At 53.7% G+C, this 27,040-nt stretch overlaps 1 protein-coding gene across 3 annotated transcripts; it reads left to right on the top strand.

Annotated features, from left to right (window-relative positions):
* The first annotated feature begins 24 nt into the window (after window positions 1-24).
* Window positions 25-25,258, top strand: SEC16B (SEC16 homolog B, endoplasmic reticulum export factor). 3 transcript variants are annotated; one of them, XM_067300583.1, is made up of 26 exons: window positions 30-62; window positions 1,050-1,373; window positions 2,656-2,762; window positions 3,406-3,505; window positions 3,755-3,869; window positions 4,622-4,769; window positions 5,176-5,333; window positions 5,955-6,016; window positions 7,127-7,262; window positions 7,908-8,138; window positions 8,659-8,756; window positions 9,524-9,605; window positions 9,857-9,974; window positions 10,478-10,589; window positions 11,067-11,172; window positions 11,917-12,057; window positions 15,307-15,420; window positions 16,411-16,483; window positions 19,507-19,782; window positions 20,972-21,039; window positions 22,131-22,274; window positions 22,746-22,835; window positions 23,826-23,940; window positions 24,070-24,143; window positions 24,698-24,778; window positions 24,949-25,258. In XM_067300583.1, the coding sequence occupies exons 2-26, from the start codon at window positions 1,123-1,125 to the stop codon at window positions 25,012-25,014; spliced, it is 3,066 nt and encodes a 1,021-aa protein (XP_067156684.1). In that variant the 5' UTR covers window positions 30-62; window positions 1,050-1,122; the 3' UTR covers window positions 25,015-25,258. The 3 variants fall into 3 exon arrangements, with proteins under 3 accessions (XP_067156685.1, XP_067156684.1, XP_067156686.1); XM_067300584.1 differs by lacking the exons at window positions 24,698-24,778; window positions 24,949-25,258 and having other exon boundaries at window positions 25-62; window positions 24,013-24,088; XM_067300585.1 differs by lacking the exons at window positions 30-62; window positions 3,406-3,505; window positions 3,755-3,869 and having other exon boundaries at window positions 1,186-1,373.
* The last annotated feature ends 1,782 nt before the right edge of the window (window positions 25,259-27,040 follow it).

The raw sequence follows: 27,040 nt of genomic DNA, 5'->3' as shown, positions 1-27,040 counted from the left end.
TGGCCGTGGGAGCGGCGGGCGGGCGGCCGGCGGGGCGGCCGGCGGGGGCCTCTCCCGAGCAGGTGCGTGGCCGCCGAGGGGCGTCGGGGCGTGCGCGTGTGCGCGGGCTCGGCTCGCCGGTGGGACGCGCGCCGCGGCGCCGGGCTCCTAAAGTTGCGGGTGGGACCGGCCCGGTTGGGTGCCGAGGAGAGCGCTCGGCCCTTGCGGCGCGTTTGAGGGCAGAGACCCAGGTGCCGCCGTTGAGAACCGGCCCCGAAATGCCGCGGGACACGCGTGTGTCGCTTTGAGCGCGAAAGGGGCGACTCCGGTTAAAAGGAAGCTGGCCTGGCAGCTGGGGCGCGGGGATCGCCCCCTTCTCGCCCAGCGGTCGCCCCGGGCTGCTCTTTGGGTGCCCTCTTCTGGGTGCTGCCGTTGAAAGGAGGTGTGGAGCCCCTGGAAAGGTTCTAGTTCTGCTGTAGCTGAAAGGTGGAGGGAAATTCCCGTCCCTTCCGCGCCCTCCGGGCTTGTAGCTTGTGCGAACCAGGCTCCTTCTCCCTGCTTCCGTCCTTTTTCATTTCCCCGGGAATAGCTCTCTTCGTGCTGCTCGCAGCTTTCCCAATATCTCTTCCTCCGACGTACATAAAACTTGATCGTCTCACTGACTTGTTACAGAAGTAAAACTGATTTGTCGCCGGCTCGGGAAGCGGCGAGCCGAAGCGGCGGTGCCGCGCGAGGCTGGCTGCGGGCTCGGGGAGACGGCGTTCGATCAGCCGAGGTTTAGAAGGCTGCTTTTGCTGGCAAGCAGGGCTTTTTAGGGGGCCTTTCGCTCTCTAAAGCGGACTGCTGTATCCTGGCGTTTTAAGGCATCACATGCTTCGGGGAAGGGTTCAAGCTAGCTTGGGCGAACGGGGGAACGGCTTTTCCTTGCTCTGGTCTGGGCGTTTGGGAACCGAAGGAGAGCGGCTGGATCTCCCGGATGAAAGCGGAAAGAAGGTGGCAACAGCCGTCTCAAGGGGGCTTTCGGGAAAGTCGCTGGTCGAATGCGCTGTGGTTTATCTAACTGTTCGCAGGGCGTTGGCGCCGCCTGGGAATCGCAAAACCCAGCACCCCCGACCCGCACAGCATCTCCCGGGCACGTCTGCGATGGATCCCTGGGCGCCGCCGTGGCCCCCTCGGCCCCGGGAGAGGCACGCCGCCCCGGCGGAGGGCCGGAGCCGTGGCCCGCAGCGGGACCCCCACCACGCGCCGGCCCCCCAGCCCCGGCGACCAGTGCTGCGAGCGGGGCCGGATGCCTGGGACGAGTACCACCGCCCGCGGCGGGACCGGGACCGGCACAGACCTGCCTCCAGGGCCGAGTACTACGAAAGCGCTTACGCTAACAGGCCGTACTCTAGGTAAGACCCGCGTAGCGCTGACCAAGGCTCACACCAACCCCTGCTCCTCCTCCTCGCGGTTCCGCGGTAAGACGTGGCCGTGCGGCCGCTCTCGCCGAGCGGTGACGAGGGCGCTGACCTGCGCTACCTGCCTGGCGCAAGCAGCGAGCGGCCGCGGCGGTGCTGCGCGCTCGGGAAGGCAAAACCTGCTTATCGCACCGCTCAGCCGCTACCGCGGGGAGGTGTCGGCTCTTCTGCGCTTGAGGCTGCGGAGCAGCTGCCGCTCCGATTTCTGCCTTACACGGTTGTGACTTCTGCAGTAGCTGTTCTGCAGGCTCCGTCTCTGTCCCAAGGTGTCTTTTTCCTGAAGGTTTGATTAGAGTTCTTTTTTTAAGTGCAAGGTGAACAATAAAAATATAAACGGATGATATAGGAATAAAAGGAAGCTTGCAACCTCAGCAGCTCAGCTGCTGAAACAGCAGCGGGTAGAAGGATAAAATGTGGGAGCGAGGCTGTCTCAGTGAGGAGAAAGCTTTGAATACTCCAGCAAATCTGGGTTGATTTGCCTGAGTTATTGCCCTCTGAGAGTTGTAAGGAGAGCTGCATGGATAACACAGCGTTTTCTGCTGAGGTTGTGAAATGCTTGGCCAGGAAGGCTAGGTATTGCGCAGGACTAACTGAATTACTGTGTAAATTGTGAAGGGTTAAGGTGCACGTGTATTGGGTGGACAGCTTATGCTCTGGCTGGGCTCCAGCACAGGGGGAGACCGGTGCTGAGGTTTGCAGGAGATACGGCAGCTTCAGAGGTTGGCAGGAAAGGTGCTTTTTGGAGGCCTCTCCTAAAGCGTCCGTGAAAATTGGTCCCTTTAACAGCTCAATAACTGAGGTGATTGAGCAGAGTTTCCCGGCATCTGAAATTGGACGGCTTCTGAAACTGCAGAGCACAACTGTTTCTCAGTGATGGGGATGGGAACGGGTCCAAATCTCCCACCTCTGCTCTCCCTCTCCTCCCTGTGTGTGATGCTGGATCTGCTCCTGACCCCATGTCCAATTTCCGTGATCCCTTCTGCCTTCAAAGGTCCCCGTCTGGGGTGCGAATCTCACACCTGGTTGTGCTCCCAGACCTCATCCCTTGCACCAGGGTCCTTCACCTGGGAGCTGATTGGATGGGAACCGTGACCCTTGGAGGATCTGGACTGGGCCTTTCTGCTGGACATCTCTGCTGGCCCCGAGATGCCCATCATGAACATAGCTCTGGTGCAGTTTTCTTTCTTTCTTGGCTATGTGTATTGTGTTGTTTCAGGCAAGGATATGAAGACCCCCACTGGAACTATGCAGCCCCCAGCTATGGAGATGACTATGCTTATTGGAGCTACCAGGGGCAGCCCACTGCCTGGCAGGATGACAGAGGTACGGCCACTCCTGTGGTCAGGGAATGGAGGTGTCTGGCCAGGTCAAGCTGTTAGCATTAAGCACGCTGTGTCAGACGGTGTGCACGACTGTGTCACACCAACTTGCTGCTTCCAGGAAAAGAGATGGTTGTTGCTTTCTCTGGGACATGCTATTCTACCTGTCATGGTATGAGGGCTTGCTACTAACCATCTCAAGAGCTTTCTCCTGCCCGTGCTCCCAGGCCATGGATGCCATTCTCATGGCGCAGCCCTGCCTTGAGCTTCCATTTGGAGCCGTAAGCAGGAACTAGATGTACCTAGGGAACATTTAATCTTCATCTGCCTGGCTAAAAAACTGGGTCGTTCCTGCTTGCAGGCTGAACTCAATCACGCTGATCTCACTGTGTGATCAGAGCTACTGGGGCCTAATTTTTACCATGTTTATGGAATTCCTGGACTAAGGAAAACAGGAAGAAAGAGGAAAGGATATCTGTGCTGTCTGCCAACATGTACAAGGCTTTATCATACCTCCCTAACTTGCCAGGCTAATTTGGAAGCAAATGGGGTGTGCTTAGCAAATTGTCTGACTCATTGCTCTTCTCTAACTTCATTATGGCTTGTTGCTCGGGAGGAGCAACACTAAATCTCGATTCTCTCTGTAGATTTGAGACAGGGAGAGCCTTACGGTACCAGTTACCGGGACCAGCACTACTACCGGGGTTACCATCCTAACCTGGTAACTCCGTCCCCAGGGCAGGACAGGTAAGGGGCTGCAGCAGGAGGGCTGGACCTCCTAGGGGGCAGCTTTGCAGTCTCTCCGGTCAGGATGGCTCCACTGTCCCCCGTGATAATGTGGGCGAGCAGACTTCCAGCACGGAGCAGTGTTGGAGACCCCCTGGGTTGGGGCAGCAGTGCAGCCTCCGCTGCTGGGAGACACGGGGAAGGGCCGCAGCGAAGTCTGCGGCTGGTCCCAAGACCTTGGCCAACTCCTTCCATTTCTTCCTTTGGCAGGTTAGAGCCCGGTGACTCGTTCGAGGAGAGCCACTGCTCGGGCTCCCAGTGGGAGCGGGCAGGGGAAGACTCCTTCGGCGGTTCCTCTGGGGAGGGCAATGGCCAGACTCGCAAGGTAACCGTGCATGGGGCAGGGCACGGAGGAGGTCGTGCCCGAGCCTCCTGGAGGCTTCCTAATGCCCTGGCAATTATTATCATGGGTTATCAGTATTTATAAAATCTCTATCTGCTGGGCTGTCGTTCCCCTAGACGTCTGGCTGCATCTCTCTCCTGCACAGTGCCAAGCATTGGACAGAAAGCCTGGCTCGGTGGGTTGCTTTTCTCCCTGTCAAGTGTTGTCTGCTGCTTTTCTCTTCCCCTCCCATGTCCTCCTTGTGTAGTGCGACACCTTGTCACCTCTGTCCAAAGGAAACTGCTGTCGTGTGACGAAGGCCAACCCCTTCACTTGTGCCCTGATTGCTGTGTTTTGCAAAAGAGCAGATCAAGAGATCAAATTGGAGCTGCTCTCTGGGTGGTTTTGCTCCTAGTCAATGCTTTTGGTGATTCCCACGTATAGGCTGTGTTGGGGAGCCTGCATTAGGGCTAAGAAAGCTATTGGGCTAGATCTACGGCTAATTATTTTAAGACTCATTGGTATGACCAGGGTATGTACTGCGATGAGCCTAAGATACTAACGTGCTCGAACTGGTCAGATGGGGGTAGCCTGTGCTGTGGTGTATGCTGCGCAGGTCCTGTTGGGCAGCTGCCTCGCTAGGTAAGGGCAGATGGACCATTTGGGCCTGTTTCCCTGAAATGAAGCACTTTCTCCCTTCCTCCTTGTGCGGGCCCTTCACCCCTGTGCTTCCCGTGGCTCCGCTTTCCCCACAGCCTCCCACCTCCGGCAAGCCCAGCCTGCTCCTGCAGTACCGCGAGTCGGGACTCAGCTCCAGCAGCTACGAGCTTAGCCAGTACATCTGCGACAGCACCGACCACTATGACCCAGTGCCCATGGGGGCTTGGAGTCCGGTGCAAGCAGGTGAGACGAGATGGGACCCTGGCACAAAGTGCTAATGGGGCCCAAGTAAGTGGCCAGTGTCTCCTGACCCCGAGATCCGCTATCTTGTCACGCGGCCAGCTGTGGCCACTCTGGTGTGCGGGTCTCAGAGGGCAGGCACCCTTTCTTTGAGAAGGGTGTGTGGGTGCAAGGCATGACCGAGGACCTGGTGCGTAGCTGGGTGGCTCTACCTGGTCTGGTGGGTGCAGGGAGGGGCCACACATTTGCCATCTGCTTTAGGGGACTGTCCTTGCGTGTACAGTCCTGGGCAGAGGAGGGCTGTGTAGGCACAGGGCAGGCTGGGACCTGGGTCGTGTCATTCGTAGCAGAGGTGGTGTGGGGCCAGGGTAAGAGGACTCACTGTGGCCTGTACCTCTGTGTCGTGCAGGGAGGGCTTCAGCATCCACCCCAGCCCCGGTGGCACCCCAGAAGTTCCCGTTGCCACATGTGCCGGTGTGCTTTGGAGCTGGAGGGCAGCTGGTGCTGGTGTGCCCCCACTTCCCTGCGGAGGGGCAGCCAGCCCACGTGGAGCTGCACAGCTTGGAGGTACGCCACAGCCCCTGAAATGGCAATCTCACCTCGCTGAGATGGACCCTTCTGCTTCAGGGGATGCACGCATCATTTGCTGCCCAAACAACCTCCCTAGCCACCTTCCCGTCTCCCACTACCATCTCCTCTCCAGCCCTTGTGGCCCCTCCAGTCTGTGTCGTACCAGTCCCCCTGGCCATTGCTTTTAGCCTTCACGTCTCCTGCACCCTGCTCCTACAACTCTGTAATCCTCAGGTATTGCCCATAACCTGCTCACACCAAACCCCTCCAAGTACGGATGAATGCTGGTCCGTACCTCACTGAAGGACAAACCTTTCTGAAGTGTTCAGATACACAGGCCATATCCATACCCAGAGCAGGCACAAGTCAGCTGCAGCATTTGCCTCTATCCTATTTTGCCTCCCCAAGGAGGCAGATGCCATCTCAAGAGGCATTTATTTCTTGGAACATATCATCGGGGTTCCTGTGATATTTAGCACCTATGCTCTGTGGTTACTTTAAGATGGCACGGAAAGAGGTTTCACTAGCACCATTAAACCCTTTGCCTCTGCCAGTTCAGCCAGGGCCTAGCCTGATTGCTGAAGCAGTCCAGCTGCTGAGTTTGCTCTTGCTTTTTAGGTGATCCTTCATGACACAAAAGAGCAGGAGGAGCTGCAAGCCTTCCCAGGGCCTCTGGCCAGGTATGCCACCCCTGCGGGACCCAAGATCTGTTCCCTCTCTGGGGTGCAGGCACTGCCTGGGCTGTGGTCCAGGGCAGCTGGCTGAGGAGGGCCAGGTGATGAGCCCAGGACAGACTTCAGGTTCCTCTTTGGGAGTCCCTGTAGTTCTGGGAGATAAGAATGTGTGTTAAGGCTAGATATGGGTTCATATTGGGAGCCTGTCCCCTTTCCTGAGATGTAGGTTGGAGTGTAGAGTTTTTTTATTTTTATTTTTTGTGTGTGAAGAATATTATACTGGTTATACCAGTAAACCATGTGAGTGACTTGTGGTTACTCATAACTAAAGCAGAGAAAGAGTAGTAGTGTGTAGAAGAAGGAAAACTGTGCATTCAGCAAAAGATTTGAACAAGCTCAGAAGTTTGGTAGAAATCTGAGGAGCTGGAGATTAGCAATTCTGTCAAAAGGGACTTTGCAAATGTTAGAGTTCAAATGTGTTGGTGTGATTGAGTCAAGATCAGCACCTTCTTCCCCACTCCCTTTCTCCCTGCTACCCTTCCTTTTGTCCCACAGCCACCTTTTCTTTCCAGTTGTCTAACTTTTTATTGCAAGATGCAGGGCAGTTGTGCCCAGTCTGCACACAGCTTTCAGATTTCTGCTTCAAACCAGAAGGTTTTATGTGGTCACAGACATGTCATTTTCCCTGCACTGTATTAGTTAAATAAAAGATACTGCCTTCGTGCACACCTGCTCTTACAGCCTTGGACAGTCATGGCTGTAACAGCTCTGCTGCTAAGCAAAACTGAGGTTCTTTGCAGATTGATGGATGAAAATATCAGGAGGGCAGAGAAAGGATTTGACATGCCTTCTACATCCTTGAAACATGGATATCTGCAAAAAGTCATAATGACCAACCCTGTTGAGCATTTTTGAGCTGAGTGCGATCAATGCAGTATGTGGTCATTGACATACATTGACCACATGGACATGTGGTCATCGAGGATCCTCCCTCCTCCATCTCTTCTTTGAATCTTTGGGGTGCCTGTCAGCAAACTTGGGAACTCTTTGATTCTTAATGTTGTCCAAGCTTACATTTGCTTGGGTTCCTTTTGATCCTTTTCTTTGCTGCTCCAGGGAAGATCTGCACAAGGTGGATGTGATGACATTTTGCCAGCACAAGATAGCCACAAGCTGTGATCTCTCAACACAGAGAGGCAGAGATTCAGCTCTTCTCTGGAAACTCCTGGTCCTCCTCTGCCGGCAGAATGGGGTAGGTGTCCAGTGGAAGGTGTTGACCCTTTTAATCTTTGAAGTCATGTCAGCTATATGCCACTTCTATGCCTCTTGAGTCAGTTCTGTTTTGGGGGAGTGCATCTTAAATGTATCCCATTCCCACAGTACCATCAACCACTTTGGTACTGCCCAGAGCATTTGAAGAAAAATGTTCTCTTGGGTTGCTTTTTACCCTTGTGAAATACCAACATCCCAGTGGAATAGCAGCTCTGAAAGGGACTGGTGCCACCTTCATTTCAGAGCCAGCACTTATGCCTAAAAGGAGATTAATCTCTTAATCCAATGAAACCTACCCAATCTAGTCTGTGACCACTTGTTGGAAGCAGGTGGATAATATCTTCAGTCTAGGTGGTGCTGTGAAGGTCATGCTGGCTGTGCTGACTCCTTTGTCCCCCGATGCTGCATGCTGGTGACTGAGGCTAGTCTTGCTGGGAATACCTGTTAGGACAAGGATAAGAGCTTGTGATCTCCCTGCCCAGGGGCAGTTTGAGCAGGAGCGGATGGGTGCTGCTCCTGATGACAGATGTCATCACCTGAGGCTGGGTGTGGGACTAGAAGTGCTCTCAGTCATTGCTCAAAGGGCAGTCTCCATGTGCCTTGTTTCTCCCCTTCCCTGTTGCAGTCCATGGTGGGCTCAGACACAGCTGAGCTTTTGATGCAAGACTGCAAGCGCCTGGAGAAGTACAAGAGGCAAAACCCTGTGGCTAATCTGATCAACCTGCCGGATGATGAGTGGCGGGCACATGGGCCGGGGACAGTGGACCTCCTTACAGGGGAGGTCCCTCCCATTGTGGAGACACTGGCACAGACAGTGGAGAAGTTCACCAAACTCCTCTACTATGGCAGAAAGAAAGTAAGTGGTGAGTGGGATCTAGAATATAGGGATGATTCTTTCTAAGCCCCTTTGGCCTCTTTAGCAAGGTTTTAAAGGGAAGGGAAGTCAAGAAGTGCCTTATGTGTTTGTGGTGTGCCTTAATGGTGTGTTTGTACAACAGGGTTTACAGCAGAAGTTTCCCACTTTTGGAGACTGGGATGGGGACCCAAGTGAAGACCAGATGCACTGCTGTTGGCTGCTTTGTTGTTGTTTTTGAGGGGTTTGGGTAAACCCAGCATAGTCACCAGTGCTCTTGTGCAAGTCCCAAGCCTGCAGAGGGAAGAAGCAGAGACCCTGGAAAGAATCAGTTCATTCCTCACATGGCCCAGCCATGTGGGGGGCTAAATACGCCCCAGGGAAACCCTCCTTAGAAAGGGAAACTCCAGCAGAAATAGGCTACAGAGCCAGTCTGAGCTGGATGAGATGTTCCCTTTGCAGCAGAGACGGGCAGGGGAGTGGAGTTAGCGCAAATGCCTTTTCCTCTCCATGTTGGCTGCAGGAAGCTCTGGACTGGGCCATGAGAAACCAGCTGTGGGGCCATGCCCTCTTCCTCTCCAGCAAGATGGACCCTCGCACCTACAGCTGGGTGCTCACTGGGTAAGCTGGAGAGGTAAAAGCAAGGTGCAATGCCTGGGAACCCTCTCTGTGACTGATGTTGCTGAGCACATATCCTCTTGGGTGCCCTCAGCCCTGATGCACTGCAAAAAGAGCACTAATTTCCGTCAGACTCTTCCAGTCTGGTGTTATTTTTCCTACTGGCCAGAGTGGGGAGGGATCATGCATGTGGGTGGGCCCGAATCTTTCACGCTTCCTGCCAGGCAGGAGGAAAAGAGAAAGGAAAGCCATTCCCTGAAGATGGGGGTGGATTTGCTCTGGATCCTCCGCTTCGCTCTAGCTGCAGAGATCAACAAGATTGGCAAAGCCAGCAGTTGGGGCAGGGGTCCAGCCCACTTAGCCAGGACCTAGCCTGGTCCAGGCTGGACCACAGCACCTCAGCTGGCAAAATGATTCCCAGTGAACTGCCCATGTGGACATTTTCTGCTGGACTGAATATACTTAGTCTGAATTGGGTTGATCCTTTCTGGGAGAGTTAAGCAGGAACTGTCTTGCAAACCAGTATCCTTTTAAGGAGGTATTATCCAGCATTGTGCCTGAAATTTGCCTGCTCTGGAGGTAACTCATCATCAGCCTTGTGGGGTTTGCTTTCCTTTCCGCCTTGGCTTCACCAATGAGTTGAAGCCCCCAGGAGATGGCATTCCTGGGGCGTTTGAGACGCGCTCAACCGCATTGAAGATGAATGTGGAATTTGGGCTCTTGTGCTGGGGTTGCGGCACAGTGGCTATCTCTCTGCTGCCTCCTTGCAGGTTCACCAACACGCTGGCTGCCAATGACCCGCTGCAGACCCTCTTCCAGCTCATGTCGGGAAGGGTTCCCCAAGCAGCACAGGTATGTGAACGAGAGCCTCGATCCCTTAGCAGTGCCCTCCAGGTTGCTGCTGGGAGGGATACAGTCCTATCTTCATGCTGCAATGCTCTTACACTTTCGTGCTGTGACACCTGTGTTGTATGGTGCAAGAAAACACTGTGGGAAGGATCTTGTGGGGAACTGTGCGGCATGGAGGCCCTTCTGCTGCAGACCAGGCAGCCTGTGCTGTTGGGCTCAGCTCCTCTTTGACTCCTTCCTTGTTTCCCTCCCAGTGCTGTGGGGATGCCAAGTGGGGAGACTGGAGGCCCCACCTGGCTGTGATGCTGTCCAACAAGGTTGGAGATGCGGAGCTGAACCACCGTGCCATCGTCACCATGGGAGACACTTTGGGTGAGCCAAGGCCTCATTCGGAGGCCGACTTGCAGCCCTGCTGTGCCCATGGCTGCTTCTGTGTGCTCCTTTCTGGGGGAGAGGACATCATCCATTAGCTGCTCTTCTGGTGATACCTTGCTCTGGGTGCTAGTTTTAGCACTGGTAGTAGAAACCCTCAGTGGGTTTCGGGCTGATGACAACTTCCCAGAGAAGTGAAACTGGAGACGTACCCTGGTAGAACTGCCCTGGTCTCAACACTGAACCAGCCCCCACTTAAGTACAGAAAATAGCAATCTGAAATAACAAACAAACAAACAAAAAAAACAGGGAGAAGGGATGTTTAGGGGTCTGAATGTGCAGAGAAGAAAAATGGGACTATTTGGTTAGGCTGTTTTTGAGGGGGGAGGGATTTTTTTTATGAACTTGGTTGCCTTCAGAACAACACTGACTGCAAAGAGGTTTGTGTCTCAGGGCCAGCATTTCTTTTTTTTTTCTTTTTTCTTTTCTCCTTCCCCATCCAGCTGGCAGGGGATTAACAGAAGCAGCTCATTTCTGCTACCTAATGGCAAATATTCCTTTTGGTTACTTTGGAGAGAAAGCGGACCGCATGGCTTTACTGGGCAGCAGTCACCGGTGAGGAAATGCAGGCAGGCAGTGCCCTGTGGGTACTTCCAGCTGTTTTTCCAAGTTGTCTCCTGCCTTCTTCCTATCCCTATGATTTCAAATTGTTCTGCAAAATGGGCTGGCAGCTTCCAAAAAGTTGGAATCTCACAAACAAAAATCTTACTTGAGGAAGAAAATATCTCTCTACTCAATACTGCTTTGAATTCCCAGCAAGTGCAGGAATATTGCAGGTTCTTTGCTTTCTTGTGGTGCTCATTCATGCTCTGGCCTCATGGAGATGTCATGTTTCCCCTCTGGCAAGGGGAAAGTAAAATTCCAGCAAGTAAAATCATGGGATTTTACTGCTCTTGATCTGATTTTGCTCTGGGCCTCTCTAGCTTGCTCCAGGTTGGCAGCGCAGAGGAGCAGTGGACCTGTCTGCCAGGCTGTCTTGGAGGGAGAACTCTGCTCTGCTCCCTGAACTGCCCTTTTCCTTCTCCTTCACAGTCAGGCGTTTGCCCAGTTTGCCAGCACGGAGGTTATCCAGCGCATGGAAATCTTTGAGTACTGCCAGCAGCTACAACAGCCCAAAGCCTTCCTTCTCTCCTTCCAGGTAGTGGAGACTTGCAAGCGTGGCCAACAGCAGCTCAGACCAGCCCCCAAAAGTCCCTGTCAAATACATCCCTCCAGCCCCTCTAAAGAGGAGCTGCAGGTGCTCCAGCTGGACCGGGGCTGTTCTCCAATGCCCTTTGAGGCTTTTTGCCTCATTTGGCCGCAGGAGCTGCTCTGCCCACTGGGCTCGGTGCAGGTTTCTCCGAGGCAGGGCTTTCAAATCTTCTTCTCAGCACAGCTCGTGGGAGCCTGAGCCAGGGCAGCTTGCGGGGCTTGGTGCCATCTGTGTTTGAACTGTGTCAACCTGGGTCTAACTCCCCTCCTGTTCTGTAATAGTCCTGGGTAATTGATAGGCTTTTCATTTAGTAAATAAGCATCCAGCTGCCGCTGCCTTGGGCACTGCGTAAATTGGGTAGATAAATGAAAGTTGCAGCTGGAGTCCTTCCCCACTGCCGATCTGCTGGCACAGCACAGGCCTGGCACCGAGGAGAGCACGACCAGGCTGCCCAGGGACTAGGAGGGGGGTGGGGGTCCCAAATCACCAGCCACCTCTTGGTGGTAGGACCTGTGACCCGGGGTAGTTTGAGTCACGCTAAGATGATCTGCTGCTGTTTGGTCCTAAGAGAGCTTCAGGGGCACGCTGCCCACGCAGCCCTCGAACATGCTCCTCACGCATGACATGAGGGCATGGGCCTCTCCTCACTCAACTTCCCACCCTATGGCTGTTTTTCATCCCTTCCCCGAGGTGTACAAGCTCATCTATGCCTCTCGCCTGGCGGACTACGGGCTGCCAGCACAGGCCTTGCATTACTGCGAGAAGATCGCCACCGTGCTCCTGGGCCAGGGGCCAGCCAGCCACCCCGTGCTGGCCAGGCAAGTGATGGAGGTGAGTCTTGTCACGCTTGCCCTGTAGCCCCACGAGGGATATCCCATGAGTTTCCCTGGTCCTGGTGGGGGCACCGTTGGGGACCTGCCGAGGCCAGGATTTCACCTGTGGGCCGCTAGAGATGCTTGTATGCAACTTTGGTGGGATGGTACTGATTTGTGACCTTCTAGTGGGAAGCTTTTTTCAGTTTGCTACGGGTGGAGGTGCTCAGCAGCTCTGGAAAGCAGTCCTGAAGGTTTGCTGGCTGATGTGTGCACAACCAGGCGAAGCCAAGACCTCCAGGATCTGCGCCCAGCAGCTCTCTGTTGGGGCAGCGTCTGCCTGAGTGAGAGCTGTGCTGGCCTCCCCAGGGCCACAAGGAAAAGCAGCAATAGCTAACTCCAGTACCCCAGCCTTTTGTGGCAGGAAAGAAGGGAATTATGCTGCTGGTCAAATAGGATGAGGTGTTTGGAGGCAAAGGATTTTTTTTTTCCTGAAGTTTTTTTGAACTTATAAATGGCACAGACTTAAGAAGCTAAATCTATAAGAAGTTGCTGGATGCTTCCTCTCCAGTACCTCATCCCAGGATGGCATTGGCCTGCCAGGGTGCTCTCTCGGGGTGAAAGTGAGTAGGAGTGTGTCTCAGGTTTTTGGCATTGGTTTCTGTCCTCCCCTGGAGCTGGGCATTGCCAAGGCTGTTCCAAGCCGACCTCTGCTGGGAACGGAGCAGCAGCCGCGCTGGCCGGCAGTGTCCCAGAATGGAGAAGCAGGGAGGCAGGAGGAACGCCGCGGAGACACCTGCCTGAAACGGGCTGCAAAAAACACCCGATAGTCTGGCCTGAAACTTGGTGTTATGTAATGCTGTGCCGTGCTCGCGGCCCCCCCCGACCCCCTCATAGAAACCTATTTACTCTAACAGCCTCTCAGATCTGCAGTTCTGCTGGGGATAATGCTTCTCCTGGGAGAAAACACTTTCATCTGAAAAACTAGTGCATTCATAGATACTCTTGTCTTTGATGTTTTAGACTGTTTTACAAATTATGATACATATTAGTGTTTGATTAAGACTTCCCCTCTTTTGAAGCTGGGGATGATATACAACCAGGTGTTGGTTCATTAATATTGGATCAAAGTGCATATTAGCTTTTGGATTAAACATTCCCCCCGTTTAGGAGTAATCATGCTTATAATTTCCTCTTTCCTGCCATTGATTTAGAATGAACACATGTGTTTTCCAAAGATGGTGTCCATCAGATTGGAGTGCAGTAGCGTAGCCTCCTGGCACCTGGCTCGACCACTCCAGGAGAAGTGCTCTCAGCTCACGTCAGCTGGTTCCTGTCCCAACTTGGGAACCAGCCATGCTGGTCTTGTCTCACTGTAACCTCCTGGTGGTGGGGAGTGCATTTTAGGCTGTTTTAGACAATCAGCTTTTAAACGCTTCGAATAAGAAGAAACGGCCAACATGGCAAATCCCAAGAAGTGGGCTGATATCAACCGTGTGTTTTGGGTGAGAGTCATCTCCCCTTGTGCCAGCAGTCATAGTCATAGTCCTAGTCTAAGCAATTTGGCCAGACTGTTACAGTAGTGACTTGGGGGCAGTGGCTCTCCAGAGAGCCATTCATCCCGCGTTGAGACAGATGGGATAGATTGCCCCAGGAGTGCTTCTCTCTCTCAGTTTACTGTAGATGGAGCACCGTGTCTTTCAGATGGCTGCGATCAGGGACACAGACCCTTCTCTTGCAGGAGAATTTCAACACACAGTAGCAATACTGCAGAGAAGGACCTGGGGGAGATAGTGGAACATGGAAGAAATATAAAGCAGCAACATAACAGGATGCTGCTTTAAAAAAAAAAAAAAAAAAACCAATGTTATTCTGGGCTCGAAGAGGGAGAGTAGCACGTGTGAGACAAGGAGGTGATAACCCCCTGTGCTTGGGCCTTGCGGGGTCTTGGCTAGGGCACTGTGCCCCATTTGGGATGCTGCACTCTGAGACAGTGCCAGATTGGAAGAAGTGCAGAAGAGAAGAGCAAGAATGATAAGAGATTGAGGAAAGAATGACCTCTGAAGGCCTCGGGGTTATTTGCTCCAGGAAAGATATTCTAGGGGAGGAAGGAGGTAGAGGGGGGATGTGATAACCGTCCTCCAATATGTAGAAGGCTGTTTTCAAAGGGGTTGGTGCCTGACCGTTCCCCACAGCTACTGAGGGAGCAAGAGGCTTAATTTGCAACAAAGATTTCACTTAGATGTTAAGAAAAACTCTCTAGCTCTAAGGACACTAAGCATCAGGACAGCCCTGGGAGGCTGTGAAATCTTATCCGTGGAGATTTGTAGGTACCAGTTAGACAAACAGTTGTAAGGACTGGTGTGGGCATATGGGATATCTTTTTAGAGTAGGCAGATGGATCAGGTAATCTCAAAAGGTCCCTCCCACTCTTCTGTTATTTTCTGTTGTTAATGATGATAATGCTTGTTTTAAAGCCTTGAGCAAAGGCTGCTGGGGTGACGTGAAGTGACCCTTACTCTTTGCCTGGCTGGCAGGTGTCTCCGTTCCCGGAGTGGTTCAGCTGCAGCGACATAGCTCAGCTGTGTTAGGTAGCACCACTGTGCTAAAAGGCAGGGTGGCCCCGGGGGCTAGTGAGCAGCTTGGGTGCAGCCCTGTCTTTCATGCTCAAAACCAGGCAAAGAAAGAGAACTTGGGGACCCCAGCCTGTGCTCTAGCCTGTAGCCAAAAACCCACCAGCTCCTGTCCTTCATGGGGCAGGTGCAGGACTGATGTACAGACCTGGGAGTCTGGGTTGGTTTTAGAGCTCTTGATGAGGTGTCCTATTAATCCATCTATGCTTTGGGCTGGCTGGCTGACAAGTGGGAATAACAGTGCTCATTTGGTTAGAGTACAAGAAGTTCATAATAGTTTCCTGACTCGCTAATATGAAGAGGATAATGGTACTTTGACGTACCTGTCAGCAGAGGTGATAGAGAAGTTCTGAGATCCCCTGGTGGGAGGCTCTCGGTATGGCGCAGAGTATGAAGGGCCTGGTCTGTGGTCAGCACTTCTCAGCAGTCGTGCAGGAGAGGTAATAAGTCTTGCATAAAAAGTGGGCGTTACTTCTATATCTGTATTACGAGGAAGTGCAGCTCTTGTGCTATTTTGCCCCTAGCCTGTGTGCCTGGCTGTGTGTTAATAGCTGTGAGTGTCAGTCTCCGGAGCCGAGATGTTAAGTGAGTTAAGAACCCTGTTTCCCTCCTGCCTCTCCTTCCTGGCTCTGCAGCTAGCTGAGCGGCTGAAGCTCTCTGACCCGCTGCTGCTGGAGATGCCGGATCAGGACCAGACCCTGGAGCCTGACTGGCTTGTACAGCTCCGAACCCAGTGCCGGGAATGGGAGGTAAGGATGAGTGGAGGGGGGGGCACTGCCTGCCTTGTACTTCGGCTGCCATGGGTTGGGGAGCTGTAATGGAGCTCGCCTCTCTTTTGTGGTTTGTCTGCAGGGGTATCTTCCTCCTTCTCCATCCGAAATGGGGGGACAAGTATCAAGGTTCAAAGGCCATCTTTTTCACTGGGGCTCTTCAGAGCTTCTTTTCCCCTTGATTCATGAGCACGACATGCTGCAGCTCAGGGATGTGGTCTCTGTTGAGGGACCTGCAGTTTCAGTGGGAGCAGGGAGAGGGCTGTAACATCCTCGGGGATGAGCAGTGAGGGCTACAGAGCTTTGCATGGGGTGAAAATCTCCTCTCTCTGTCTTGAATCAAGAGCAATAAGAGGGGCCGGTTGACAAATAGAGATCTGTGACCTGATTCTGTGATCTCTTATTGTAAGGGTGTTGCAGGGGACGTGGCCAGGGCATTGCCTCACAGACATGTGCTCTGTTCCCTTACTTATGCTAGGGAACTGATCTGGAACTCAAATTGACGCATTTCATTCACATTTCATGTCAGCTTTTGTTCTTGCCCCCCCCCCCCCCCCAGCTTCCTATTCTGCCTGCTCTCGGCACAGTGGTGGTCACACTACAGTCTCATTCGTCTTGCTGCGAATGAGCTGTAATCGCGCTGGCGCCAGTGGAACCCATGGCTCCGGGCTTCTCGCGCTGCTCTCGGTTTTGAGGAGCCTGATCCTTCCTGTGGGGTCTGTCCCATTACTGGCTCACTCTGCGCTTGGGGTGGCTGAGGAGCTGCTGCTGATGTGGGGACTCCTCCTGTCACTTGGGCTCCTACAGCCAGTGGAGGAGATGCAAGGTAGAGCTTGCCAGCACGCGGCTCTCCTTTACATTGGCTTTGCGGTTGCTTTAGTCTCTCCTGCCTTCCTGTGCTGTCCAGTTTTCCCTATGCTGTCCAGTTTCCCTTCTGTTTTGTCACCTTTGTCTTCTGACTCCTTGCAGACGGAAGAAGACCTCCCTCCTGAGTTGGCATCAGGTGAGCCAGAGCTTTCCAGGGCCAGTGGATCAGCTGCAGGTAAAGAAATGGAGCGGTGCATTGTACGTCCCCGTAAGAGGCTTCTCCACACGCACACAGCACATGCAGTTATACTGCCAACCAGCTGAGAGAGGCTGATCCCAAGCCTCTGTGTCTATGTGATCAGCTTTTCAGAGCCAGCTGGCATTTCTCAACAGCTGTCCTCTGCCCCTTGCATCTCTTCAAAGCATGAGAATCAACACGCATGGCATGATTCCTCCTGAGAAGCGTTCCTCTGGCGAGGGGATCTGCCAGGGACAGGCTGCATACTGACCCCGGTGTCCTCTCCCAAGGCAGCTGGGAAGACCCAGAACCATGCCAGGAAGCCTTCTAGTATGCTCTTGCATGGACTGCGCGTCCTTTCTTCTCTTCAAAGGCCTGGCTCTGGAGACTCCCTCCCCTCCCATTCCACTAAGAAAAGCTGATATCACTCATTGGCTTTCTTCTGCTGGGAAAAGGGGGAAGAAACAAAGCTAGAGAAACCCAGTCTTGGTCAGGGAGGGGGGGGGGGCCTTGGTGACAGGGAATTGGCTGGTTCTCCTTCCTCTTTTCTCCTTTGCAAAACCCCTGTGTGTCCTGGAAGCCTGGTGAATGCAAGGGCAATCGGCCAAGATATGCAGAAGGTAGCAGGGGACATTCACTCCAGTTAGGCTCTTTCTTCTCCATGGAGGAACAAAGTTTGCTTGAATAATTGGACCTAATTAATGCAGCTTCAGGAGTCTCTGTGGGCTTCATGGAAGAAGGGAGGGGGAAGTCACAGCACTGGTCTGGCGGGCAACCAGCTGGACAAAGCCCATGTCTCCTTGCCAAGCCTCCAGCTCCTGGGAGCCTCAGGGGAGATGGCCTCATTCCTAGACAGTCCTCTGAGGACACAAATTGGAGTTGAACTAACAGGATTTTATACTTGCTCACAGACTGAAAGATTCAGGAAAGAACTTGTCCTTCTGCATGCCCTATTTCAGCATGCACATTGATTAAGCCCCAACATTCGCCACCCCCCCCCCCACCCCGGTTCATCTTTTTGCTCTGCCACTCTGGGACCCTGAGAGTCCCCTCTTGTACTGGGCCATCCAGAAGATCACATCCTTGCCATAGTCTTCAGGTGAGACATCAAGATGAAGGATGCAGGCATCCTTGGATGGCTTCAGGGTAGAGGCTGGAGAGCTTTCAGTTCCTATCTGGACAACACATCAATTGGGCAGTCCTGTAGACTCATCAGCATTGCTTAATAGCCTCCTCTTTCAGTAGGTTGGCCCTGGCACAGCCTTTTGCTGCTTGCTGCCTGCTCATACCCAGTTTTCTGGTGCCGTGCAGCAGAGGAGTGGAGGTAGAAATGCCAGCGCTGATGGGTGGAGAATGAAGGCTTATGCAGACAGGATAAAACATGACAAACTTCTCCAAGCCATTTCTTCCTATCAGCTTTCTCTGATGCTGCCAAATTCCTCTTCAAGGAGCTCTCCCAGGCAGTAAAAAGTATCATCAATCCTGATTGCCTTCTGCTTCTATCAGGGCTGAGCACTGAAACTACAATTATCCTTTTTGTCTGAAAAGAATTGCATGTGTGATGGTGTCACGCTACAGCTTCTCACAGGCCAGGACTGCTCCGGGTGTACCCAGTTACCAGCAGCTCACCTGCTTTCCTTACGTTTGGTGCTTTCATTCATTGAGAAGGCTGTTCAGAGTTACCAACCACACCGGACATTGACTTTTAATCTCTCATCTGAGGGATGTGTGTGCAGGGAAATCTGGCTCAAGGCTGAGTTCATCCATCCCAGAAAGACAAAAGCTGAATCAACTTTGCTTGGACCCCTGGGATTAGTCCCCAGTGGCCCTGCTCTGGGGCTGACCACTCTCTTACAAATTTAGTATGGGGAGATCTGGAGAAACTGAAGAGGGGCCTGCCAATGACCAAGATGGGACCAATGCAGTCATGGGAGCCTCACTCTCCATCCTCACAGTTCTTCAAGCAATAGGTTTTCTCCCTGGCTTTCCCCAGCATCTGTACGTGCTTACTGGATGAACTTGTCAGGCAGTGTGGAGACAAGTGGCAGCAGCTCCAGGAATTGGGTGGCTCTGTCCATCCTCCTCCTCACAGGATCACACTGACACTGCAAAGATGTCTCCAGGACTTTATGGGAGTGGTTTACAGATGAAAAAGCAGTAGCTGAAGCTAACCCTTAGCAGGATAGAAGTGATGCTAGCAGGCAAAGCAGAGAGATTTGTAGCATCCTTTTCAAAAGGCCCCATAGTCAATCCCCAGGCCAACTTAGACTTGCAGGGTCTGGATCCTGGCTGATGGCTTCTGTTGGCAGCAGGGCTGAAACTTATCTGTGCAGAGCATGTTTCTGTCTTGGAGGCCAGCCCCAGAGCTGGAACAAGCAGTCAATAGGAACCAGTATGCACACCTTGGTGCATCTCTCCCTGGGACAGACGACAGTGTGCTATGTTGTGTCTAGTGCCAGACAGAGCAACAAGTGCATTTGCTGAATAAAACAAACCTTTACCACTTACTCAACCTGTCTTTCAAACAAAAAAAACAGAACAAATCCACCTAAAGCAAGAAACTCAACAGTGCGTGTTTCTGTGGAGCAGGAATGAAGGCTAGAGCTTAACAGATGCACCTCAGAATCAGAGAATTTTGTTTTCTGCTCAGGGCACGGGGTAGGAGTGAAAGAAAAGGCTGGAGGCTCTGGGATCCTTTGAACTGCTAGGCACATGTTGCTTTCTCTTTTGGTCTCTTTGCTTCCATAACGTTCCCATTCTGAGTTCTTGTTTGCAACCTCAGGCATGTTCCCAAGAGATTTTCCCTATCTTTCACAACCCACCTTCCTTGAAGCATCTAAAAGGTCCTTGCTATCATGCTGTGCTGTACCTCCTTCCTCACCCACGCATGTTCCACTGGGATCTCTCCTCACCATTTCTCACAACCTCCTATTGATGTATAATGGAAAAAGAGAAAATTCTGTGCAACAGTGCAATAAAACTGTAAATACCGGAGTAAATTCCTGAGGTATGTTTTCCAGATGGAGAATTTGGCCATGAGTTTGCCCAGGGCAAGGGCTACCAACATGACCAGTGGCACCAGCATGGCACCCCTCTGCTGCTGCAAGGAACAAGCTCCCAGGAGGACCCGTTCCTCCAGCCCTTGGCACCTCCTCCGGCAGCAGCATCCGATCAGGTCATAACATCGCTGCCTCACGATATCAGGCCAGAGCACCAGACAGCAGTGCTCAGCCCAGGGATAGCTGTCTTTCCAGAAGTTTGCTATGACCATTCTCCACAGGTGGTCCAGCCACCAGGTAAGCATGCTGGTGTTTCTCTGGCAGCTCTCTAACATGTAGGAGGAGAATTCAGTGGAGAGCGAGTGTATGTTTGCATGCGCATGGAGCAGAGGAAGGATGGTGTAAGCGAAGTGTGTTTGGTTCAAATCAGCCTGCCTGGAGCATTCCTATGAGGATAGGTCTAGGTAGATGTTGGGCTACATTTTGGGCTTCTTTTGCATTCATAGGAATAAATGAGCTGGAGATAGGTCTAAAAAACACCTATTCTTCTTTGTTTTTCTACAAAAGTGCCTCTACCCAGTTCAAAACAATTGCATGGGATCTCCTCTGGGGAAGTGTGACTGCCTGTGAGGAATCCTTGCATATCTGGTCTCCTGAGGCATATGCATCGTTTTGAACAACACTCTCTCTACTGGCACTGACTTTACCTCAGTGCCTTGTTTCCATTAAAAAAAAGCACTCCAATACTGTCTCTAACTTGGCATCATGTTTATCCAGATGCCTCCTGTACACAAATCACTTCCCACCAGGACTGGCCACCCTGAGCAGCTGATTCTTAATTTTTGCAAGACCTTGCCCAAAGCAGCAAGGGATAACAAACTCTAGGGCTGGCAGCTGTACTGCTTCCCTGCTGGGTGGGAAGAAGAGCTTCAAATTCAACAGCACAAACCAGATTTTTGTCTGAGAGATACTAGCGCAACCTTCTGGCTTACTCCCTTCTTGATGCCAATACAGTTACAGGCCTGGATTTTTGCATGTATCAGAGAAGGACCCTTGGTCATGTAGCCTTGCTCTGGGGTAGTGATATGACACAGAAGGTGAGTTGCTTAGGGGTACTTGGCCCATTTCAGCAGTATAAGGAATAGAGTATATGAAAGAGGCATCTCCTGATGTTAGTGTTTTTGGTCTTGTTATGGAAAAGCAGCTGATTGCTGTATCTGGCTGGAGCGGGTCTGGCTGTTCCTGGGAACCAGACTGGTTTCTGGCTGCACATCCAGCTTCTTGCAGAGCATGTCGGCATGTGCCTAGATTGATTTGGCCTCTAACGTGAACTGAAGCATCTTGCAGCAGAGAAGCCAGTTGAGTTGCTGCCTGGATTCTGTAATGATGGCAACATAAATACTTCCAGTAGATGCAAAAATACTTACCTGTGGGAAAGCTGCTCCCAGCAATTAATCCTGATTGTGCCCTTCTCTCTGCTCCTTAGGAGATGCCAGGGAGCCTCAAGGCACCCCACTGCCCCTTGGGGTACAGCAGGCTACTGCAGGAGAGCAGGTGAGATGGAGAAGGATGCAGGTGGCTCGCCCAGAGAGGTCAGATAGACCATATTGCTTAGTGGCCTGGACAGACCTGGAGGACTCTCACTGGTTTATCTCCTTCCATGTGCTTAACTTGCATGAAATGCCATGTCATGATGCTATCTGTTCCCTCACAGAGACCTGATGTGATATGGTAGCTCTCTCAGATCCTTCCACCCCCCTCTCAGCTCAGTGGGGCACCTGGCTGCCCTAAATTGCTCACTGCACCCTGCTACAGGTCCCTGCTCTGCAGCCTCATGCACTGGGTGGCGGGGGCAGGCACAGCTGCCAGATAGCAGGTCCTGGTGGAGTGGTTCCGCAGGTTGGTGCTGGTTGTGTCCACCCACGATAGTTAACTTCACACAATTCTCCGTGCTGGACCCTGGCACCCCTGGTCTCCAGACATCCTCTGAAGGAGACCATTTTTTGATGTTGTCTCTCAGGAAAGAGTTTATTTCCAAAAGCTGTGTTGTGTACAGGTTTCTGCCCTCTTGCTGTGACCGTGGATGCGTTGAGGCTGGTAGGCTCAGCCTGGTGTTACTTACATCTCCTTGAAAACCAGAGTTTCTCTTTGTGTTCTCACTTGTCTTTAATGGGACTGATGATCTCCCCGATGGCCAGGGAGATCTCAGAGGTTTGGATTGACCCAGCCAGCTGCTGTGTTAACTCTTCCCTGTCTGCTGCATCAGGATATAATAGTTCCCTAGGGATGTTATCCATTGAGCCTGAATTAAAGGAGTCCCTGGGCCACTCTAATCATGCTCAATGCAGATGCTCCATGAATGTTGAGGCAGCATAACTAGCTTTATGATGGCCCTACTCTCCTCTTTGTAGGTCTGCTTGATGCAGGTCTATAGGAGAGAACAGGACCTACAGGAGAGGTCTGGCAGGAAAGAAACTGGGCTCAAGCCTTTCTAGAGAGCTCGGGTCCTGAAGGGAACTGGCCCGTGTTAGCTTGACTGCTGCTGCCTTTCTGGATGACTCCTCACCGTTGTCTATAAATTCCCATCTGCCTGGTTTCCTTGTCTGCTTCTTCATGATAATTATAACTCTTATCTCTGACACCAGCATGAGTTAAATGCAAGGACCCGAACGGTCTCAGAGAGCTCCACTATCTCCCTAGAAGAGGACATTCAGCCTTCCTTGGAAAGCATGGCCGAGGATGTCACTGAAGAGCAGTCATCGGAGGAGGAGAAGCCAGATGAAGTTAAGGTGAGTACTCTGCAGCTGATGTAAAGACAAGTGCTCCTAGCTTGTCCCAAATCCTCCTGTTCCTGAGGCTGAGCTGTCTTACCTCTGTCCCTGGCCTACCCCATGTAACCACCCAGTGCTGTCCCTGACCTCTGTCGTCCAGCTGTGCCCCGCACAAAATGGTGTGCCAGCTCCTGAGGGGCTGTGGTTGTGCCTGGCTTAGTGGGACTCCTCCCAGCCCTGGCTGCGCTGCTTCCCTGCTCTGGCTGCCCTTCCCTTGGTGGTGCTGGTGTGGTGGACGAGCAACAAGATCCCCCGCCCTTGCTCTGAGCCCAGTAGCACAGGCAGGCTCTTGCTCTCCTCTCCACTGTGCCTGGGGCTCAGGAGGCAGGAGTGAGGCTGGGTGCCAGGCTCTTGTGGGCTATGGTATCTCTAATTTATCTCTGTTTTTCTACTGGTTTCTTTTTGACTATAAAAACCTGTATTTCCCAGAGCTCGGGATTCAGATGGTTCGGCTGGTTTCGGTCGAAGCCCCCCAAGGAAGCCTCTCCCAAAGCAACATCCGACACGCTGGGATCTCAGGTAACAAGAAGACTAATGAAGGCTGTCCTGTCCCAGGGTGATACCCCAGGGGACACCTAAGAAAACGGGTCCTGTAACTCTGCCTTCACCTGCTATATCTCCCCTCCCTTCTCCTCACATGCACGACTCAGCTGTGCCCACTGGACAGATTTTCACTTCTGTAGCAGGCCTGCTTTGTGCCGCCCTGCACAGGGATGGATTGACAAGGGAGACTGGGAGCCCTTTTCGCCTGAAAGTGAATTCTTTATTAATAATAATTGTGTATTTATAAAGCATCTTTGATCTGGAAGGTTCTCAAAGTGCTCGGCAAACTCTGCAGGGATCGCTTGCCCTCCGCTGAAGTGGAAAGCAGCAGCTGTTAGCAGCAAATGGCAATGCTCTGGTAGTTTTCAGGAGTTGAAGTGAAGAATAACTTCTTTAACTGGAAATGCAGCAGAGATGGGGGAGCAATTACCCCCAATCCTGGCCATGTCCTCCTCAGGACATGCAGATACATGCACATCACGCCTCTGTGGCCAGGACTGTTGGTTTGGAGGCACAGAGGTCCTGGAGCGATCTCTACTGGGGAAGTCTCCTCCTCATTCAGAATGATCTACAGTCCCATAGCAGGAGATTTGGGGACATTCTTCCCATAACAGTAAGAGACAAGGAACCAAGGATACAGCTAGCCCAGTTGGCCCCCTGCACTGCATTAGGACAACAGGCTTGGTATCCAGCCTCTTACCTACTTTTGAGCTCTTCAGGTAGTTTAGGTTTGTGACATGGTTCTAACTGTGGGATTGCTTGCTCTGACCAGCTGCACTACAGATGCCCTTAGCTTGGGTGTGTGCAGCTCTTGGGTTACCTTGGACAGGGGAGATCTTCAGCAGGATTGGGACAGACTGCGGTACCCCAAAATAAATACTTTACCCCTCTCCAGTATGGAGCTGTTCCCTTTCCACCATGCAAGGCCCTTTTGCTCTAAACTAGTGGATGTGGTTCCCTCCTCAGGAACGGTCTTCGCCATCACCCCCTTCTCCTCTTCCGGTGGCTGGGACAAGCCCTTCAGCTCAGCCTCCTGGGGGCCCATCTCCTACTGCGCCCAGCCCTTCCTCCAGAAACCCAGGTAAATGTGGCAAAGACCACCTCTCTCCTGTTCATGCTCGGCCTTTTAGAAGCTGCTCCTTTGTATTTTAAGGGTTGCACATCCTGGAATGAATGAAACATGATGCCGATATCCTTGTTGTTACCCCAGTGTCCATTGAAACGAAAGGCTCGTGGGGCATGGACGGCGGGGACCTGGCAGCCTTTCCTGAGGCTGGAGATCAGGTGAGGAGAGGAGGGTGGTTTATGTGTGTGTGTGTGTGTGTCTGTGGTTTGGGGTGTCTATGCCTTTTTGCCCTCTTTTCTTAGAGCAAAGTCATAAGCAGTAATGCTCCTCTGTCTCCATAATGTCTTCAAACCTGTAGGCCTATTTTATTCAAATTTGTCAAGTGGACAAAGACCTTAAAGTTGCTATGTTTGTACAAAATTCATGAATATAGGCAGTGGGTAGAGGAGAGTGACCCTACTGCCTTATTTGTGCCTTATTGTGAACTTAGCAGTGTTAACAGACACCAAAAGCCTAAACTTGGGGGGGAAAAGCACCTTGAGCGCCGTTTGCAGCTTGTTGCCCCTCGGAGGATCCACACCAAGGATGCAGGTCCTGGGTTCGGTTCCTTCTGCCTGGTCGGGGGAGGACGGGAGACGTCCCTCCTGATCTTACTCTGGTGGAGAGCCCTTAACGTGTGGGGCAGAGCAATGCGTGTGTGGGGAATCCAGGAGCCCCCCTCTGCTCCGAAACCGGGGGCGGCCACACAGTTTTTCTCTGTCTGCTCTTCCAGGAGGGCTCCCACGAACCTCCGCGGGGCCCCAGCCTGCCGGCGGAGGCCGTCCCGCTCTTCAACCCCATCCAGGTCCCTCAGGTGAGAACGTCCTCCCAGGCTGCCGCTGGAGGGGTGGCCCCCACGGGGGGGTGTCCTGGGTTTTGGGGTGATGCCAGCGGAAGGAGGGGCTGGCAGGCAGCTCGGGGGGGTGCGTCCCATGTTTGTCCCATGTTCGTCCCATGTTCTCAGGGTGTTTCTGTACTCCCCAGCTCGCTGCTGCCAGGCCCAACCAGCCCCGGCTGCTGTCCCAGCGGCGGTACCCCAACCCGCTGTGAGCGGGGGCCGCAGGGCCCTCTTCCACCCTTTCCCTCGGCGAGGGAGAGGCTCCCCGGGCCAGGCCCACGCGGGAGCTGCCCGGGCTTCGCTGGACCACTGGCACCACCATTGCTGTTGGGAGGACCTCTCCGTGCTGATGAAGTGCTCGCGAGGAGCCCGGCCGGCCTGCCTGCTGCCTCAAGGCACGCGTGCGGCATCCATCCAGGCCGGGCATGTGTTCAATGTCTGAAGAAACCACCTGCACCCCTGTGGCGTCGTGCTGGTCCCCTTCCTCTTCCCACCGCGCTGTGGTGGCCCTTCCTCCAAACAAAAAATTTTTCTTTTTATTCTGGTGGAAAAATACAAGTTTGGCCACGAGAAAGCGCTCTGGAAACTGGCGTTGTGGTGGATTGCTGTCGTAGCACACTGCATGAAGGCTAACGTGTGTGTGTGGGGGAGGCCTAATGCTGCGTGGAGCCCTCAGAGAGCCCCAATTTCAAAGGGGGGGGGGTGTTACTGCAGGAAAGAAAACGGAAACGGAGGTGCTTTTACTTTCCGTTCGGGGGGCGGGGGGCACGGAAAAATGTCCGGGGGAGAGTAGTCTGAATTGGGTTGTGGGGCGGTGCCCCACCTCACCCATTGGACTCAGCAGTGCCGGCCGTGAGTCTGTCTCAAGACGCCGCGGAGCCATGAGCATCCGCCGGGGCGGGCGGGCCGCGCCGCCGCCCGCGGCTTCTCCTGCCCGGGCCGGCCGCCGCGGCGCCCCCCCTGTCTGGTGGCTCACCCGCCCGCGCGGGCGGGGCCCTGCTAGGGCCGCCGCGGCCCCTCCCTCAGACCTTCCCCGAGGCGCGGCGGGGTGACGCGCACCCGGTGCGTGGCCTCGGCGGTGAGCTTCCCCCGGACGGCAAATTTCGCCGGTCGCTCGTTATATGGCGCCGCGCCGCGTGCCCGCCTCCCTGCTCAGGGCGAGCCGCCGGCGCTACCCAGCGCGCCCCGCGCCGCCTCATGCTAATGAGGGCCCGCCCCCTCCGCACTCGCCGCGCGGCCGTTGGCGGCGGCGCGTGCCGCGGAGCAGCCGCGTGGGGGGGGGCGGGCGCGCGGGCCGGTGCGACCGTTGGGGCTGGGGGGGTCTTCGCGGAGCCTCCCCCGCTCTGCCCCGGCCCTCGGGGCTGCGCAGCAGGTAGAGCTCTCCCTGCCGCCTCCCGGGCCGGGCGGGGCGGTTAAAGCAGCGGTTAAGTGCCCCTCCCTGTGAGGGCTGGCGGTGCTGGTGTGCTTGGAGACTGCCCGGGGGGCGCGGGTGTCGTGGCTGCAGGCAGGGGCTCGCTGGGCAGCGGGAGAAGGCCGGGGACGCCCGGGGGCGGCACAGGCCCCTGCGGCAGGGAGCGCCTGTGAAGCCTTTGTCCCTCCCGTTGATGCCTCGGGAGCGCGGGGCAGGGGCTGCAGACAGGTGAGAGTAACGGGAGGGGGAACTTGTGCTGGGGAGCAGAAGGTCCCCTAGTTGCTGTGGTGCAGCCGGGTGCAGGTGGCTCTGTTTAAAATGCCTCTAGAAACGTAAGCCTCCATAGCTGTGGGGTTGCTTGCTCGTCTTAAGCACGAGCATCAAAATGGTGCAAGGTCAGTGGGCCTTGCTGGGCCACCACGACACTACAAACGTGCGCTCTGAGTGCTCAGTGTTGCCAACCTGGCTCTCCATCTTTCCAGGGCTGTGATGCCTCCAGGTTTCACCCAGCAGGGCTGCACAGGTAGAAGTGAGTCTCTGAGGCCCGGGATGTCCGCACTGTGGTAAGTCTGACCTCTGTGTGGCCCTGTGCAGGTGCACACTGCAAGCACATTGCATTAGGCAGTGCAAGTGAATCTGCTGGGGCTGGGGTTCCTAGGCCTGGGGTAGTTTTTCCCCTCTTGGCATATGGAGAGAGATGAGCCCCAGGGCCATGTGTATCAGGCTCTCTGAGCTGTGCTGGGGCTGCAGCCCTGCTGGGCGTCTCCCCGTATCTCTGGTATACTGTGGCCTGCACTTGATATATCTTCCTCCCCCTTTTTCCCAGA

Source organism: Apteryx mantelli, chromosome 8 (genome assembly GCF_036417845.1).
Source record: "Apteryx mantelli isolate bAptMan1 chromosome 8, bAptMan1.hap1, whole genome shotgun sequence".
Classification (NCBI taxonomy): domain Eukaryota; kingdom Metazoa; phylum Chordata; class Aves; order Apterygiformes; family Apterygidae; genus Apteryx; species Apteryx mantelli.
The sequence above is the reverse complement of the archived record's forward strand: the minus strand, read 5'-3'. Positions and strand labels throughout refer to the sequence as shown.

Coding starts and splice junctions, on each gene's coding strand:
- SEC16B (XM_067300583.1), top strand. CDS start 1,123: ATGGATCCCTGGGCGCCGCCGTGGCCCCCTCGGCCCCGGGAGAGGCAC. Junction 3,870..4,621: donor GCAATGGCCAGACTCGCAAG/GTAACCGTGCAT, acceptor CTTTCCCCACAG/CCTCCCACCTCCGGCAAGCC. Junction 15,421..16,410: donor CCCAGTGCCGGGAATGGGAG/GTAAGGATGAGT, acceptor GACTCCTTGCAG/ACGGAAGAAGACCTCCCTCC.